Source organism: Camellia sinensis, chromosome 11 (genome assembly GCF_055761805.1).
Source record: "Camellia sinensis isolate YWXY chromosome 11, ASM5576180v1, whole genome shotgun sequence".
NCBI classification, from domain to species: Eukaryota; Viridiplantae; Streptophyta; class Magnoliopsida; order Ericales; family Theaceae; genus Camellia; species Camellia sinensis.
This window is the reverse complement of record NC_138971.1, coordinates 133,425,856-133,442,189: the sequence shown is the minus strand read 5'-3', so window position 1 is coordinate 133,442,189 and position 16,334 is coordinate 133,425,856. Positions and strand designations below refer to the sequence as shown.

Here is a 16,334-nt window from a genome sequence, read left to right as displayed (position 1 = left end):
ATGAGAGGACACCAAAAGTTGGTGGGAGGCTAGTAATTTTGCCGAAAAGCCAACTTTTTTTTGGTCAAAAGTGTTTCAGCATGAATCCGGGAAGGAGAAAAAGCTGCGCGGCTTCACCGAAACGGGCGTAACTCTTTGTACAAGAGGAATTAAGATATGAGGCCACCACCATTGGAAAGCTTACTTCCGGGGCTTCATTTTGCACTCAAGAATCTCCCAAGTCCAAGTCCGGGGGGGAGAGATGTGGTTGGTTGAAGTCCGCTTGGACTGAATCTGCGCAGCTTCACGGAAAAGGGCATAACTTTTTCTACAGGAGGAATTTTAATGCAAGGTTTGCGCCATTGGAAAGCTAACTTCTGGGGCTTCATCCTAGGGGGTGGCCGGCCACTTTTTCTGGCCGGCCGGCCATTTTTTTCTTTGACCTAGCCGGCCGGCTATGTTAAGTGGCCGGCCGGCCACCTGCAGCAAAAGTACCTGGCCGGCCTGCTTCTTCAGGTTGAGTGCATTCCAGCTGTGCCTTGGTTTTCCCCCAAAAAATATCTACATCCGGGGACCCTTTTGAAAGAAGAAAAAGGCTCATTTTTCTCTACACTTTGGGGGAGGCTCTTCTCTCTCTCTCTTGAATTTTGCTGGCCTCCCAACTCAAAAAAAGGGGTTACAAGGCTTGCTTGGAGGAGATACATACATAGCACCCCATTTCCTTCAAGTTTTGGGTTCCATTTCTTCATCATCTTCAAGCTCTACCACCACCCTTCCATTCCAGCAGCAAGGGGAAGAATTCCAGCAGCTTAGAGTCACCAAATCTGGTCCAAGAAGCAACAAAAGTGTTGGTCTTCAAAGGTAAGTCCAATTTCCCTCTTTTCTAGCTCATTTTTGCACCATCTCTAAGCCATACATGCTTATTAATTTGAGCTCCGGCCCTAACTGAAAGTGGCCATATTTTGAGCTCATCTTCACTTTTCATTAAGGGCTCAACCCTGTTTGAGCCCTCCATAACACACTTGCTTCATTGATCCTCTTGTATGTCATAGTTTTGCATGCTATTTTTGACCCATGAGCAATTTATTTTCGAGCATATTTTAAACTGATATTAGGCTTATTTTGAGCCCCTCTTCAACATTGGAGAAGGGCTCAACATTGTTTGGTGTCTCCATGTGTCACTTGTAGTTATATCCCTTATTTGGCCCCATTTTTGCATAAATTGGTAGCCCTCTCTGCTTCTGTTGTTGGACCTTGGTCCGAACTGAAAGTGGCCTTATTTTGGCCTATACTTCATGTTTCATGAACACTTTTTTTCTGTTCGGTGATTATTTTGTATACTGCATGTTTTAGCACCTTTTGAGCCTCATTTTGCATCACATTTTTAGCATGTTTGTATACTGATTTTGAGGCTGCCATATACTGTAAATGTTCATATTTTTGGTCCATCTTCAGTGTTGTAGAAGGAAATTTTTCAGTTTGGGTTTTGCTTATATCACTTGCTTCATTACCCCTCTTTTGGCCCCTATTCTTGCATGCCATTTTTGCCATACCTATGCTTGCTGTTTGGCCATGTTTATAACTGTGAAAGTGCATCTTTTGGGACTGTCTAGCTTCTGTCTTTGCATTGCATGTCCATATTGTGCATGTTTGGCATAGCTATAGGCCATTTCGGGTGCCTAATGTTGCATTTCGGGACAATTCCATGCATTTGGTATCATTTCGCTTCATTTCGGGACTGTTTTCCTCCATATTTTGCTGCTGAAATTCCATTAGAATGATTGCTATCATTTCCATGTCATTTCATCGCATTTTATCATTGCCTCGGTTTGCGTGCCCGTGTGCACGCATTTCGAGGCACTTCATTTTTATCCGCCGGCATCCTATGTGAGTGTGGCTGAGGCTCACTCATGTTGGTATAAGCCCATCTATCATTTCCATGTCATTTCATCGCATTCTGCCATTGCCTCGGTTTGCGTGCCCGTGTGCACGCATTTCGAGGCACTTCATTTTTATCCGCCGGCATCCTATGTGAGTGTGGCTGAGGCTCACTCATGTTGGTATAAGCCCATCTATCATTTCCATGTCATTTCATCGCATTTTATCATTGCCTCGGTTTGCGTGCCCGTGTGCACGCATTTCGAGGCACTTCATTTTTATCCGCCGGCATCCTATGTGAGTGTGGCTGAGGCTCACTCATGTTGGTATAAGCCCATTTGTCATTTCCATGTCATTACATCACATTTTGCCATTGCCTCGGTTTGCGTGCCCGTGTGCACGCATTTCGAGGCACTTCATTTTTATCCGCCGACATCCTATGTGAGTGTGGCTGAGGCTCACTCATGTTGGTATAAGCCCATTTGTCATTTCCATGTCATTACATCACATTTTGCCATTGCCTCGGTTTGCGTGCCCGTGTGCACGCATTTCGAGACAATTCATTTTTATCCGCCGGTATCCTATGTGAGTGTGGCTGAGGCTCACTCATGTTGGTATAAGCCCATTTGTCATTTTCATGTCATTACATCACATTCTGCCATCGCCTCAGTTTGCGTGCCCGTGTGCACGCACTTCGAGACATCTCATTTCATTGCATTCTGCCATCGCCTCGGTTTGCGTGCTGTGTGCACGCACTTCAAGGCATCTCATTTCATTGCATTCTGTCATCGCCTTGGTTTGCGTGCCCGTGTGCACTCACTTCGAGGCATCTCATTTTCATTGTATTTTGCCATCGCCTCGGTTTGCGTGCCCGTGTGTACGCACTTCGAGGCATCTCATTTCCATAGCATTCTGTGTATGTTAGGATTATATCTTAGTTGCATTTCATGCATATCATGCATATTGCATTGTGTCCGGAATAGGAGTTAGCCCGGGCACGGGAAACGAGGTACATTTCGTACTCCGAGTGACGGAATGTATCTCAATTCCCCAGTCACCGACACTCCGGATTATCCATGATGGAGTTAGGTTTTAGCTGTAGTTTCATGTGCATTCATCCTATATTGAGTTGTGCATTTCGACTCCTCGGCCATCATGCCTCGGTATGCGTGATTGGTGGCACGAGGATCGAGACATGCATATATCTGTGCAGATACATTGCTATGCCCCTTTCCTGCTCTCTGTTGCAGCAAAACAAAGAATCAACAACCTTTTGGGGCTTGGCACGCATTTCAAGAACAGGTGTAAACAGAGGCTAATTGGGGCATTCCGGTGGATTTCCGCGCAAGACAACCCGGACATGCATCATCCGTCAGAAGCAAGGCGGTCCCTGGCTTGCACGCCAGTTTTATTTGCTTTCATAGTTAATTTATTAATTAGAATTTTGTAATATTTTTGGACTGTAATATTCTTTTATTCGGGACTGTAATATTCGGACTGTATATTTATTCGGACCCTCCGAGCGAGGGCACAACTGTAATAAGTGTGGGTGAGTGTGATGTATGTCTTCTAACCCCACGTCTTTCACCCTTTTATTTATCCGCTTATGATGGTTAAATTAGGACATGTTTAAATTAGCATACAATATGACAGCATGTTTGCATTCATTCATCTGTATTGCATGCACCGGGCTCGGCGCACCATACTAACTGCATCGTACTTTCAATTCCAAATTGAATACATGGTAGTTGTAGCATCTCATATACCATCTTAGAATAGCCGAGCCTGCTATAGTTGCATTTTGCATGTGTTGCATTAGGAATTCCTGTATACTTAGGATCATGCATGATTTCTAATACAGCTTTCGTTTTGGCTTGGAGTACCCGGTAAGTTTTATGCTTTAGCATCCTTGCATGCGTGTGAGTGAATGCCATGATAGCATGTTTACCATGAGGCTATGTGCTTCTATGATATAACTGCCTGAATGCCTGTGGGTGAAGGTTGGGTTATTTGAATTGGGATAAATCATCAAATGTTTCAAGCCTACCTGCGGGTAGCAAAACCTCTTTCAAAAACAAACATGAAATGCTTCGTTCCAATTCAGACGATCCAGTCTATACTTATATGCTGTAAGCATCACATAGTAACCTAGGCTAATAACCGGAATAAGAACATACAATGTTTTCAAAAATAGATATCATGGTTAGTAGAGGCCGGTCTATGACCGGGCGAGCGGGGGTGCTCACGAAGTGACCTTCCCCAATCGTACCTAAGTTCCCGAGCCGAGGCAACTTTGGTGATAACGGACACGTGGCCTCTTAGCACCGAGTCAGGGTTTCCTAAATTTCCCAAAAATAAAATATTTAGGTGGCGACTCTGTATCTGGCAAAGCAGTCCATGTTTGGCACTTCTTTCAAAAATCAGTTTTTCTCAAAACGATTTGCCAGATTTGGACTCTTTGGTTCAGACTTAGAACCGTGACTACGAAAAATCGAGTCCGAGCTGTAGCGAGGTCCCCCGCGGGCTTGTTACACCAACCCTACACAGTTACAGAGTGAACACACACTAAGTTCACAGTTGGGAAAATAATAACTTAATCCCTATCTTGACTCGGTGTGGTTCTACATGTATATCCTCATTAAGATGCTTTAAACTAGGCCTAAGAATGCCTAGGATGAAATGAGGATGCAAAGATGCACTTTAAAAGCATTTTCAGAATTTTCAGAAAACAGAGGTCCCGCTCAAGCGTAGGTTACTCCGCTCGAGCGGACATGCAGACAAAGGTTTCCGCTCGAGCGTAGAATTACCCGCTCGGGCGTACTGCAAAACAGTCAAAGGTGCTGGATGTGTGAAAATTACGCTCGATTGGACGCTCGACATCCGCTCGAGAGTAAGACACAATGTCTCGCTCGAGCGTAAATTACCCCACTCGAGCTGACTTAAAAACAGAAAAAAATGTTAGGAGCACGATTTCCACGCTCGAGCGCCAGTAACCCCGCTCGAGCGTGAGTTCAAAATCTAGAATTCCCAAATTTGAACCTCAAGCTCAAATTCAACTCCAAATGTATCAAATTCGATTCCTTTTGGCCCATTTTCTAGAAAACACTTCAAAACTCATAGTTTAACACGATTCAAAGCTCAATTCTAAAAATCAAAGCCCAAAGGTAGTTCAAATAAATCCAATTTCCAACCAAAACTCAAGAACAAAACTCAAGAACATAACTCAAACATGATATGCATGAGTTTAAACCAATTCAAAACTTCAATTACTTGCTCAAATGAGTCAATTCCTTCAAAACCAAGATAAGTTCATGGTCCAATGTAAAAATATGAACATGCAAGTGCCAAATTCCATGTATTCAACCTCAAAATGCTAAGATATAAGCATGCATGCATAGAATGAACTTCAATTCAACAATTTAAAGTTAATTCATGCCCTTAATCTCTAAACTTTCATAAACCACGCAACATATAACTTGATTACATGAACAAGAAGGTACAATCTCTACCTTAAGTCCTAAATCAAAGGCAAGGAGGCTCAATTATGCAATCTCTCTTCACTTCCTTCAAATCTCCAAACTAAAATTGATGAATTCAAGTTGAAAACACTCTTTTCCTCTCACTCTCTCACTCTAGTCGGCTATGCTCTCAAAATGACTGAGGAAGAGTTGTGTAATGCAAGACTAAGTCTTAGACAAAGTTTGGTGTAATGGCCCACTCAAATGGCAAAGTTGTAATTAAAGCCAACATATGTAATTTATCAATATTGATCCAATTTAATTATACCAAATCAGTTTTCGAATAAACACACCATAAAATCACATAAATTCTAATGATCAGAAAACATCAATCGATTCCGGATTCGGCCGCCGATAAGGCCTTCAATTCGCAATTTAAAAATAAAACATGGACAGATAATTTAACAGTCAAACAGATAGAAATGCATTTAAACTAGTACATTCAATCAGTCAGTTCAATATTTCAGTCGATTCAATTACTTATCACAATCAGTCTCAGTTTAACAGTAATCAGTGGTTAACCAGTAATCAGTGGTGAGGTTTATTACATTTAGTCTCGATGTAGGTGCGGTGGAGTTCCTAGTAGGTACGTCAGGGGTGCTAAGTAGTAATACTCTCCGACAAATATGTGGAGTAGCCTATTTACATACATATCCATTTTAAGTGCTCAAAAAAAAAAGTTTATCTTGTTAAACTTTCTTCTATAATTAAATATTCATTTTACATAATTATGATGATATTTGAGGTTTTTAAAAAATAAATAAATAAATAAATTTAAGAAACGAGATCTTCGAAGTATTTGATGTGAAAAAATCACATCAACATGTGTGCAAATTATTAGTGATTTTTATTTTTAATCAAATCTTATGTTTGGATTTTCCGCTATTATTTGTATTATATTGTTTCTCTTCCATGCAAATAGTCACACAAAAAATCCTCATCAAGGGATAATGTGAGATTTATTATTATTTTTTTTTGTGTGTGTGTGAGTGGGGGAGGGAGAGAGAGTTTGGAACGGAAATATCACAAAAAAATCCAATGTAATGAGAAAAAAAATTACTTTTATAAAAGTTATATATATATATATATATATATTTATCAAAATAACATCACCATAACATTTAAATACACATTTCTCCTTTCCAAACAAAATGCTCTCCAAAAACAAAAACAAAAACAAAAAAGGAAAATTTGTGAATTAATTGCAAGACTCAAAAAAAAAAAAATTACAAAGTCATAAAAGAGTTTATAATTTTAATTATTAAAATTAATAAATTTTACCACTAATTTAAAAATATACACTAAATTATAATTTCTCAAAAAAAAAAAAATTACATTACCCAAAAGTGAGTAAAGGAAAGGACAAGCAAATATGAAGGTACCTAAATTGGGGGTGATGATTGATCGTGTTAAAATATTGATTTATATTATTTATCATTTGATGTTTTTTAGATTATTTTTAAAAATTCAACAAAGTAAATTAAATCTTATTATTTTAATTAATAAATATCAAATGAAGCAGCGCATAATATTGTCACAATAACAAAAAAATAATATAATATAATTTATCAACAATAGGAGGGTGGAGAATTTTCAATCAAAAAAAAATATTAAAAATTTTAAAAATTTTATCAAATATCTTACATAAAAAACTCCCACAAAACTCAAAAGATATAACATATAAAACATTTTATAAAATTTTTAAGATTTCTGCCGCTAAAACTCCCACAAAACTCAAAAGATATAAACTGTTTTCTTTTTTTCTTTCTTTTTTCCTTTTTTTTATACCTAAAATGGAATTTCGGGGCATTCGAGCCCCGAAATTACGGGCCCTCAAGCAGCACCGCAAAACATTGAAAAATGATTGGTGGCCCTAAAAAAGTTGTTCCTAATATCCCTAATTTCCAATTTTAGAAACTGTTTTCTTTTTTTCTTTCTTTTTTCCTTTTTTTTTTTTTTTTTATCCCTAAAATGGAATTTCGGGGCATTCGAGCCCCGAAATTACGGGCCCTCAAGCAGCACCGTAAAACATTGGAAAATGATTGATGGCCCTAAAAAAGTTGTCCCTAATATCCCTAATTTTCAATTTTAAAAACTATTTTCATTTTTTCTTTCTTTTTTTTTTTTTTTTTTTTATACCTAAAATGAAATTTCGGGACATTCGAGCCCGAAATTACGGGCCCTCAAGCAACACCGTAAAACATTTTATAAAATTTTTAAGATTTCTGCCGCTACTCTTCTCAAGCAGAATAAAACTGGAAAATGGGCCCACAAAATTAGGTGCACAAGATTCCAAAACGACGCTCCTTTAACAACAAAACAAATCAAAAAAATTGAAAAAGCTACCCGAACGGCATTGGTCCACGTGGCACTCCGTACAAAATCCGACCGTTGTGAGATCCTTTCCCCTAAAATACCATTTTACAACCATCATAGCCTCGCTCGCTCGCTCGCTCTCTCTCTCTCTATCATTCAAACTAACAACCAGGACATCATTCCCCTTCGTCTCTCTCTCTCTCTCTCTCTCATGGGGATCGCTGCAGAGACGCAGCCAGAAGAGAAGGTAAGAAAAAAGCAAACAAAATGCTCACATTTCTCCTTTCCAGTTAGGGTTTCGCTCTTCAATTTGAGTTTTTTGGTTCTAGGTTTTTTCTTTTCCCGGTTTAATTAGGGTTTTGCTTCATTTTGATTCCAATGCGCTTGTTTGTTTTCTGAGTACAGATGACTTGATTCTTTTTCTTGCCCTATTTTAGAGGAAATTCAATTAATTTCCGTCTCATCTTTATGTTCGGATTTGGTTCTGGGAGAATTTGGAGAATGAAACTAAAAAAAAAAAAAAGTTTTTAGAATATTAAACATTGTTCATAAATCGACAACTAACAAAATATATAAATATTATTATGGTGTTTTCCTGGAGTTTCCAAGCAACCAAACATAGCTTTCTTTCTTCGTTTCTTTTTCTTTTTGGTTGTTTCTTTGAAAGTTGAAGATTTCAATGTTAGATCCAGCATAGTTTTGGGAGTAGAGTTTGTAAGCTTGGAATTCTTGAGTTTGAGATTGTAGCAGATAGGCAAGTTGACACACTGTTTTGCCAGGAAAAAGTTACTTCTAACCTAACTGTCAAGATAATTTCTTTTAGCAATCCCCTCAAAGCTAATTGTAGAGAGAATACTTTTTTTCTTCAAGGTGTAAGGAAATTTACTTGGAAATGAATGGAGGATTTGAAGATTGATTAAGGTTTTAATTGGACCGGTCTTGCTACAATAGCAATTGTAGGTAGTGTGTTGGTAGTGTTGTTAATTATGGCTTCATTTCTATAGGCTTCTTCAGAGGTTACGGCAGTGGAGAAAAGAAGATGGATTCTCAATGACTTCGACATTGGAAAGCCTCTTGGAAGGGGCAAGTTTGGCCATGTCTATCTGGCAAGAGAAAAGAGGGTAAGTGAATCTTCTGTTTTATGTGCTAGAAAATAGAAATGTTAACCCTGCTGAATTCTTGTTGGGAACTTGGGACTGTATTTTTGTCAGTTGGACATGTGGTGATTTATCATGGATTGGTACATATTGCCACTGGATTAGGGTATTTATTATCGTATGAAAACAGGCTCAGCCCTAATTAAATGTGATTTTCTAGTTTCTCTACCTCGCTGTTTGCCTATGTCCCCTGTAAATTAGTGTTTTTTTTTTTTTTTTTTGGTGTAGATTTTATATATGGCCAGTGGCCACCAAGAATTTGTTTCTTAGCTTATTGACAAAACAGAAGGAAACAAATGAAAATTGTGGATTTTACTGGTATTTTTGGGTGGAATGGAAATAATGATTGTAAAGTATTATTCCAAATTTTTCATCTTATTGGCAATTGAATCTGTATTATTTTGGAACAGAGCAATCATATCGTGGCACTAAAGGTGCTTTTCAAGAGCCAGCTGAAACAGTCTCAGGTTGAACATCAGCTTCGTCGTGAAGTTGAAATCCAAAGTCATCTCAGACACCCTAATATTTTACGCCTTTATGGATACTTCTATGATCAGGTATAGTTCATCTAGATTATCAAATTTCACAGCTTTTCCGTGTAGTTAATCTGTTAACTTTTGTAGCCAACTGACTAATTACCCTTTTTTTTCAACACAATTGTTGCAGAAACGAGTTTATTTGATATTGGAATATGCCGCCAAGGGTGAGCTGTACAAGGAGCTGCAGAAGTGTAAATACTTTAGTGAAAGACGCTCTGCAACTGTGAGTTTCGACGCCATGGTTTTCTTTGTTTGTTTATCTTCCATTTGGCTTGTCATTCTTATTACATATTATGTTTCGGAACCTTCCAACTGTGAGTAAATTTATAATTTTTTCCACAACTTGCATCATGAATTTAAGGGATACACTTCGATGCCACGGGCAACATTGTTGCCATTTTTATTCTATCTATAGAAAACTGATCATTTTTTTTTTTTTGTGCATTGGGGTGTTACAGTATGTGGCGTCATTAGCACGAGCCCTCATCTATTGTCATGGAAAGCATGTAATACACAGAGATATTAAACCAGAAAATCTTTTGGTTGGTGCACAGGTACATTTAGTTTTTTAATTGATTAATCGATTATCAAGATGTTACCTTGTGCAATACTTCATCAATTTGGGTTTTCTTTGTCAGGGTGAACTCAAAATTGCAGATTTTGGATGGTCAGTGCACACATTCAACCGTAGGAGGACCATGTGTGGTACACTGGATTATCTCCCACCTGAGATGGGTATGTTTATCTAACAACTATTTGCTTCTCCTTTCTCTTTGATTCAGTTGTAGTTTTCAATCTGTACAGTTTTGTGTCTTTGGAGCAACTTAATCATTTCTCAATCATCACTTTTCTTTATATTTGGAGAAAAGTTTGATTTTGTTGAACAATTCACCTTATAGTGGAGGTATTTGCAAATTGACTGTTATGCAATTTTCATTTTTTTTATTTGCAGTGGAGAGTGTAGAGCATGATGCAAGTGTAGACATATGGAGCCTTGGTGTCCTCTGCTATGAGTTCCTTTATGGGGTTCCGCCTTTTGAAGCAAAAGAACACTCGGACACATACAGAAGGTGAGCCTGAAATGCAAAGTGGATAGAGATGTGATAAAAAGTAAAAATCATATTTTTCTCTCCTTACAGTCGAACACATTTTTCTCTCCCCTCATTTACAGCACGAAAATGAGCGCCCATTGCTAATTTTTAAGAATCAATTTGCTCTCTGTATAGGATTGTGCAAGTAGATTTGAAGTTCCCTCCAAAGCCTATAATCTCTTCATCTGCAAAGGATCTCATCAGTCAGGTTCAAGTTATCTTTATATTTTAAATAGAGATTTATTTTATATATTGCTATGCTGATGATCACGAGTTTTGACAATTGTGTCCCTATTTCTTCTTTTCATGACAGATGCTTGTCAAGGATTCTTCACAAAGAATGCCACTACACAAGCTTCTTGAGCATCCATGGATTGTGCAGAATGCAGAACCTTCTGGCGTCTATAGGGGTTAATTAGTCAAATGTTGTTGAGGGTTACATAGAAGTCAAAAGATCAAAATCATCCCTTCAGAGTATGCAACTATTTTTTGCAAGAAATTTAGGTATGCAGTGATGATACATGAATCGGGGAGACATCCTAAGAATGATTTGTACAAGATAAACCCCCCCCCCCCCCCCCCCCCCCCAAAAGAACCTTTTAGGTCTACATTCTTTGCATTTGGCCCCCCACATCTGAAAGAACCTTTTAGGTCTTAGGTCTACATTCTTTGGAGTTCATATGTTTGTCCTTTCTTCCTAAGTTATAAAATCGTATTATTATTATTAAATTGTTTTTGTTTGTTGAATAATACTGCATTTGGCCAAGAAATAACCAAAACAATCTTGAAATTCCATCAAGCAACTTCTTTACACAATATGCAGTTTGTTAAATTTTGCTTCTACTCAAAACATAATTGGAAATTGACATAATTTTGGACTAGCAGAAATGCAAATAGACCCGGCACAACATTTTGTCCTGCAATCCGAAATTATGAAAAAAAAGGAAAAAACGAAAGAAATAGAGACCTTAAACATTGGCCCGTTGGGCTAAGCCCACAGGCTGCCTCGCAAGCCTGACTTGTTGGCTTGTGAGAGGGCTGCTATGGAAGCCTTTTTGGCCCACTTGCCCCTCCCAAGCCCCTCAAATAAAGCCCGTTAGACTTCTTGGGCGGGATTGGCCTCCATTTTCACAGCACGAAACTCAACTTGCATTCTCAGGCGTGCCCCGTGAGCAGAATAGAGCTTGTATAGTGTTTTCTTGTTTCCACGTACATGTATGAACAAGGGTAATTACACTCCCACCCTCTCAAATTTACTTAAATTACAAATTACTCTTGTAGTTTTAAAAATTACATCACACTTTTTTAGATTTTTAATTTTATAACAAATAAGTCTTTTTATTAATAAACTATCAAATTAATTAATAATTTTTAATAATGTTAAAATTTTATTTCAATTAATAATTCAAATAATTTTATTATTATTTGTAATTTTTCAAATCACAGGAGACAATTCGTATTTTAAACAAATCTCAAGGGGTGTTTGTAATTTACCCTATGAAAAAACATTTTGCAGATAAATAAATTCAGAGATATTCAGTTGGTTTGTTCATACTGAGAAGTATAAGTAGCTGCAAAAAGAGGGTTTGCTAGAAACAATTCCAAAGTGTCTTCAAACACCAAAAAGCACTTCCATATCATATTTCTATGGCCACCATATGAAGAATCTTGAACATCAGATTTTGTTCAACAAGATATAAAATTTAATACATATAAACTTCCAATAACAAAGTTCACTTCATGCAGTCGAGGCATCCTAACAGAGCTGTAGACTTGAACATTGTTCCTACATGACCCGATCAATTTGATTATCACCATGGTCGCAGATTCAAAGGGTGGCAGAGGGAGATCAATTTGCAGAGGGCTACTGATGAAAATAGGAATAGTAGTAGTAGTAGTCAACAAGTGTTCGAGTGCTCTATTTCATCTGGAGGTTTACCTGAATGGGCATCTTGACAATTCTCCCCATCCAACAAGCCGGTTGGAGGCTCTTCCTCTTTTATGGCTTCAGCCATCTCTTTGGGACCCAAGAAGCTCGGTTGATTGGTTGAAGATAGGAGCCTTGCCCACATCCTGTCGGTTATCACAACCTTGTTTTGTCTCTCAGTGATACGCTGCACATTTATAGGGGGGAAAAAATACAAAACAAAAACAAACACAACCCAATAAATGTCATACTATAGTAACTTTATAGTGCTGATAAGTAAGAGAATATTCTAATAAAGATACACATTGCAGGTAACTGTTAAGTCACCAACTGTCCCAAAAGCTCAAGCTGTTAGGAAACAGGCTCAACAATGTATATCAAGCCATTCAACACCCTACATAGATTGAAGAGAGAATGCAAACGAAAGGAGAAAAAATCCAAATGAAGAGACTTGAACCCAAGGTCTTGTCTAACCTGAGCTCTAATACCATATTAATGTCCCAAAAACTTTAGCTGTTAGGAAACAAGGTGAGTGGCGGTGGGGTTATTGCCATGCAAATCAAGGAAAATCACAGGAAAACAAGCAAAAAGGCCAAAGTTCTGATTTAACTGTATTCCCAAGTAACTTTGAGTAAGAATGATTATCAACTAAACTCTAATATTGAAGTACTCTCTACTTAGTGTGGCAACCACTGGTAATACAAACATAGCTGCCAAATTGAGAATTGAATCATGCATCCAAATACATCTTTCTGTATTAACAGAAGATTCAGCAATAATTTCAGTAGTAGTTGCAAATATATATAGTAAAAATGTGGGAGGTAATAATATGTAACTATATTAGTGACATGATCATGTCGTCTAATGAGTTAGTGCTTGATATCAACTGAAATGTTCATCAATATGTTCGAGACAAAGATGGTAGAGTGGCAGAGAGTAAATGAGGCAGCACAGTAATGAGTATCCCATGTTTTCAAACTTTGGGAGATTTGAGCATATTTTTTGCAATAAAATAGCTAAAACAGTATCAAACCTATCAAACATGTTTTCAGCATTTTTCAGGGAACAAAGATTCTAAGCTGGCATTTAAATTTAGTAGAATGTAATAACTTTAGTAATAACAAAAGTTATAGACTGTCTAAAATAAGGACAACATAGCTAAAAGAGGCTATGAAGAAAATGAAGACAGAAAAAACTGTAAAACAAAATGGAATGCCTATTAAGAGTTTGCATATGTACAGGTGATGAAGGAGCAATGTAGTTGACTAATTTGTTTAACATGAGCATACCAAGAAGATGCTTTCTAAATGGAGAAGTATATTGGTGCAAATAAAAATATAACGACAATATTTTGAGCGGCACTACTTATCATGGCATAAAATTTTTGTACGTCAAACAATAAAAACATAGTGAGAGTCATTGAATGAAGATTAGAACGCAAGACAAACAGATTTTGAAAAATTCAATTTTTTTCAATGCCTCGAAGATGGTGGGCATGAGATGGCAAGGGATGGAGGAGGTGAGAGCTCAGCCAGCCTTGAGTGAGAGAGGACATCAGTGAAGAGGATTTACTCTTGTGGAGATGGGGACGAGAATTAAAGATCACTTGCTGTTCAAACAATTGTATGCATTAGAGGCTCTCTTATATAGGGAGGACTCCAGTGTTAGGTATGATACGTGGAACAAGATCATATGTCTTGATCAAATCTTCTGTGTGTAAGATTGGGCCAGACAACCTTGATGTTCACTTAGTTCTAAACTCCCAGGTACAAGTCCTTCAATGATCTTGAACGGGGTGTTTCTAGTCCCTACTTCTAGATTGGGCAATCACATTTAAGATGGAGATGTCTTGAACACATAGATTATAACCTATTACAGAGGGAAGCAAGATACAGAGGAATCATGACTCGATAAAGAATCACTTGGCAGTGTCATAGGTTGCCTTGCAAGGTCAACTCCATGACATTTTGCACGTGCACGTGGTGGTGTGACCATTTGAGTGCTCAGGAGTGGCCCTTGGAAGTGCCTTGGTGAAGGGCACTGAGATTCCAAGTTGGCGGTTCGGTGCCTCAACGTGGCCCCAAGGTTGGCCCCAAGCAGCCCAAGGTAGACATGCCACCATGTAGCCAGCAGCAAGCCCAAGTAGCAAGGCCGCAGCCCTGGCCACAGCTCAGGCTGCAGCCCAGCCATCCACCCAGGCCACCTGCCATGCCATGCCGTCCGCCACCTAGGCTGCAGCCCAGCAACAGCAAGCCATCAAGGCAGATTTTTGGCCCATTGTTAGAGGGTCCAAATGAAGGAGTTTTGGACTAAAATTTTTACTGGACTTGGGTCTTGGGGTGAGTGTTTTCCCAACCATGTTTGGTGATTTTTCTCAATTTGTGAAATTTTTGAAAAATCATTATGCTGCCCAGGCCGCGGCCCCAGCAACAGCAAGCCATCAAGGCAGATTTTTGGCACGTTGTTTGAGGGTCCAAACGAAGGAGTTTTGGGCTAAAATGTTTACTGGACTTGGGTCTTGGAGTGAGTATTTTCCCAACCATGTTTGGTGATTTTTCTCAATTTGTGAAATTTTTGAAAAATTATTATGATTTATCAAGTATAGGGGACGTTTCCTCTTGTTAGTTGACAAAAGGCTTTAAAAGCATATATAAGGGGGTATGGTGTGCTTCCTACCTGCCTCCCACCCAAACTAGGCTTGAAGTGAGCAACCTTGGGGCAACTCAAGGGGGGCTTTAGGCATCCAGAGGGGTGTCTAGAGTCTCCACACAAGTTTGGAAGCCCCGTGGACGGTGCAAAAATGTAAGCACTACGCGTGCCTCCCAAGCGCAAGGTTTGGGACGTGCTTTCCATTATGCCACACGTTATGGCATCTTAGGGGTCGTTCTAGGCCGAATGGGCAATCGAGGCACCACCAAAGGCCTTGTGTGCCAACTCAAGTGCATGGTTTGGGTTTAGCCTTGCATGTAGGAATCTTGTGGCTTAAGCTAAGCGGCTGGAAGGCAATACTGCATATGTGGGCTATCGAATGCAAGCATCAAGCTATGCATTGACTAAATCCATTAAGGGATGACATTATGCTACAAATGAGCTGCAGATTAAGACGTTGCCTTACTCGAGTGACACGTTGGTGCAACACTAAGGTGCGCAATGGCTTTAAGCGGAATCTAACACACATGTTGGCACGAAGAGTACGCCATGGGAAAGTTACCCACGGTCTCTTGTGGGCTATACATGACCATGTGGCTATCCGATATACAACAATTGAGGCATGCTTGACCCTGTGACACTTCGAGATGCTTTCAAAGACCCAACATGCTATGTTGGCTTGTCGGCCAAGTCGAGGACCTTCGCAAGTACATTGTTGTGTGGCTAGGCACCTTGATGACATAAACCTAAGTTGGGCGAGCACCTTGCTGGAGATAAGCTTGGCACAATGAAGCGACTTATGCCGTGCTTGGTGCACTTGAGGCGTCAGGCCTACTTGTGGCATCCGGGTAAAGACGGAGCTTCCTATGGGAGTTGTTCTGCTGGACAAAGCATTGGGACCAAATGTTCAAATGGGTGAAATCATCAACACTTGATTTATCAATGAGCTAAGGAGGGATTAAACTTGGTAGAGTTTGAGCACCGCACGGGTGAAAAATTGTTCCACTACGCCTCTAAAGGAGTCGGCCCGTGACACAGAGCCATGTCTCTATTGAGCGAAAGTGACATGGCCAAGCAGTGCTCTAGGTCATGCCTCAGGGTACCCCATGCTATTGCTTGCTCTGTGGTGTCAAGGCTAAGCAGCTGAGTGCGTTGACTGGTTAGGCTACCATAGTTGCTGGTTTATGTGTTCCCTACTCAGGCTAGGTTCATAATCCAATAACTAGTCCTAGAGATGACGTGGTGCCAAGCTGGCTTGTCACTTGAAATCCTTTTATCTA

General features: G+C 39.2%; 2 protein-coding genes across 3 annotated transcripts in view; one reads left to right on the top strand and one right to left on the bottom strand.

The window, feature by feature from the left end:
* Positions 1–7,787: 7,787 nt before the first annotated feature.
* On the top strand, positions 7,788–11,207 carry LOC114313338 (serine/threonine-protein kinase Aurora-1). Its single transcript, XM_028259721.2, has 9 exons — positions 7,788–7,938; positions 8,696–8,812; positions 9,259–9,405; positions 9,515–9,610; positions 9,846–9,941; positions 10,026–10,122; positions 10,340–10,457; positions 10,614–10,686; positions 10,792–11,207. Exons 1-9 carry the CDS (start codon positions 7,903–7,905, stop codon positions 10,891–10,893), a joined length of 882 nt encoding a protein of 293 aa, XP_028115522.2. The 5' UTR covers positions 7,788–7,902; the 3' UTR covers positions 10,894–11,207.
* Positions 11,208–12,077: 870 nt separating this feature from the next.
* The window catches only part of LOC114313346 (ATP-dependent 6-phosphofructokinase 6), a 28,086-nt gene continuing 23,829 nt past the window's right edge, over positions 12,078–16,334 (bottom strand). For both annotated transcript variants that reach the window (XR_014345109.1, XM_028259731.2), the window contains exons 13-14: positions 12,418–12,592; positions 12,078–12,264 (exon numbers count right to left, since the gene is read on the bottom strand). Coding sequence is in view for 1 of the 2 variants with exons in the window: in XM_028259731.2 (XP_028115532.2) it covers positions 12,212–12,264; positions 12,418–12,592 (228 nt within the window). In the remaining variant the exon portion in view is untranslated. The remainder of the gene's footprint in view (positions 12,265–12,417; positions 12,593–16,334) is intronic.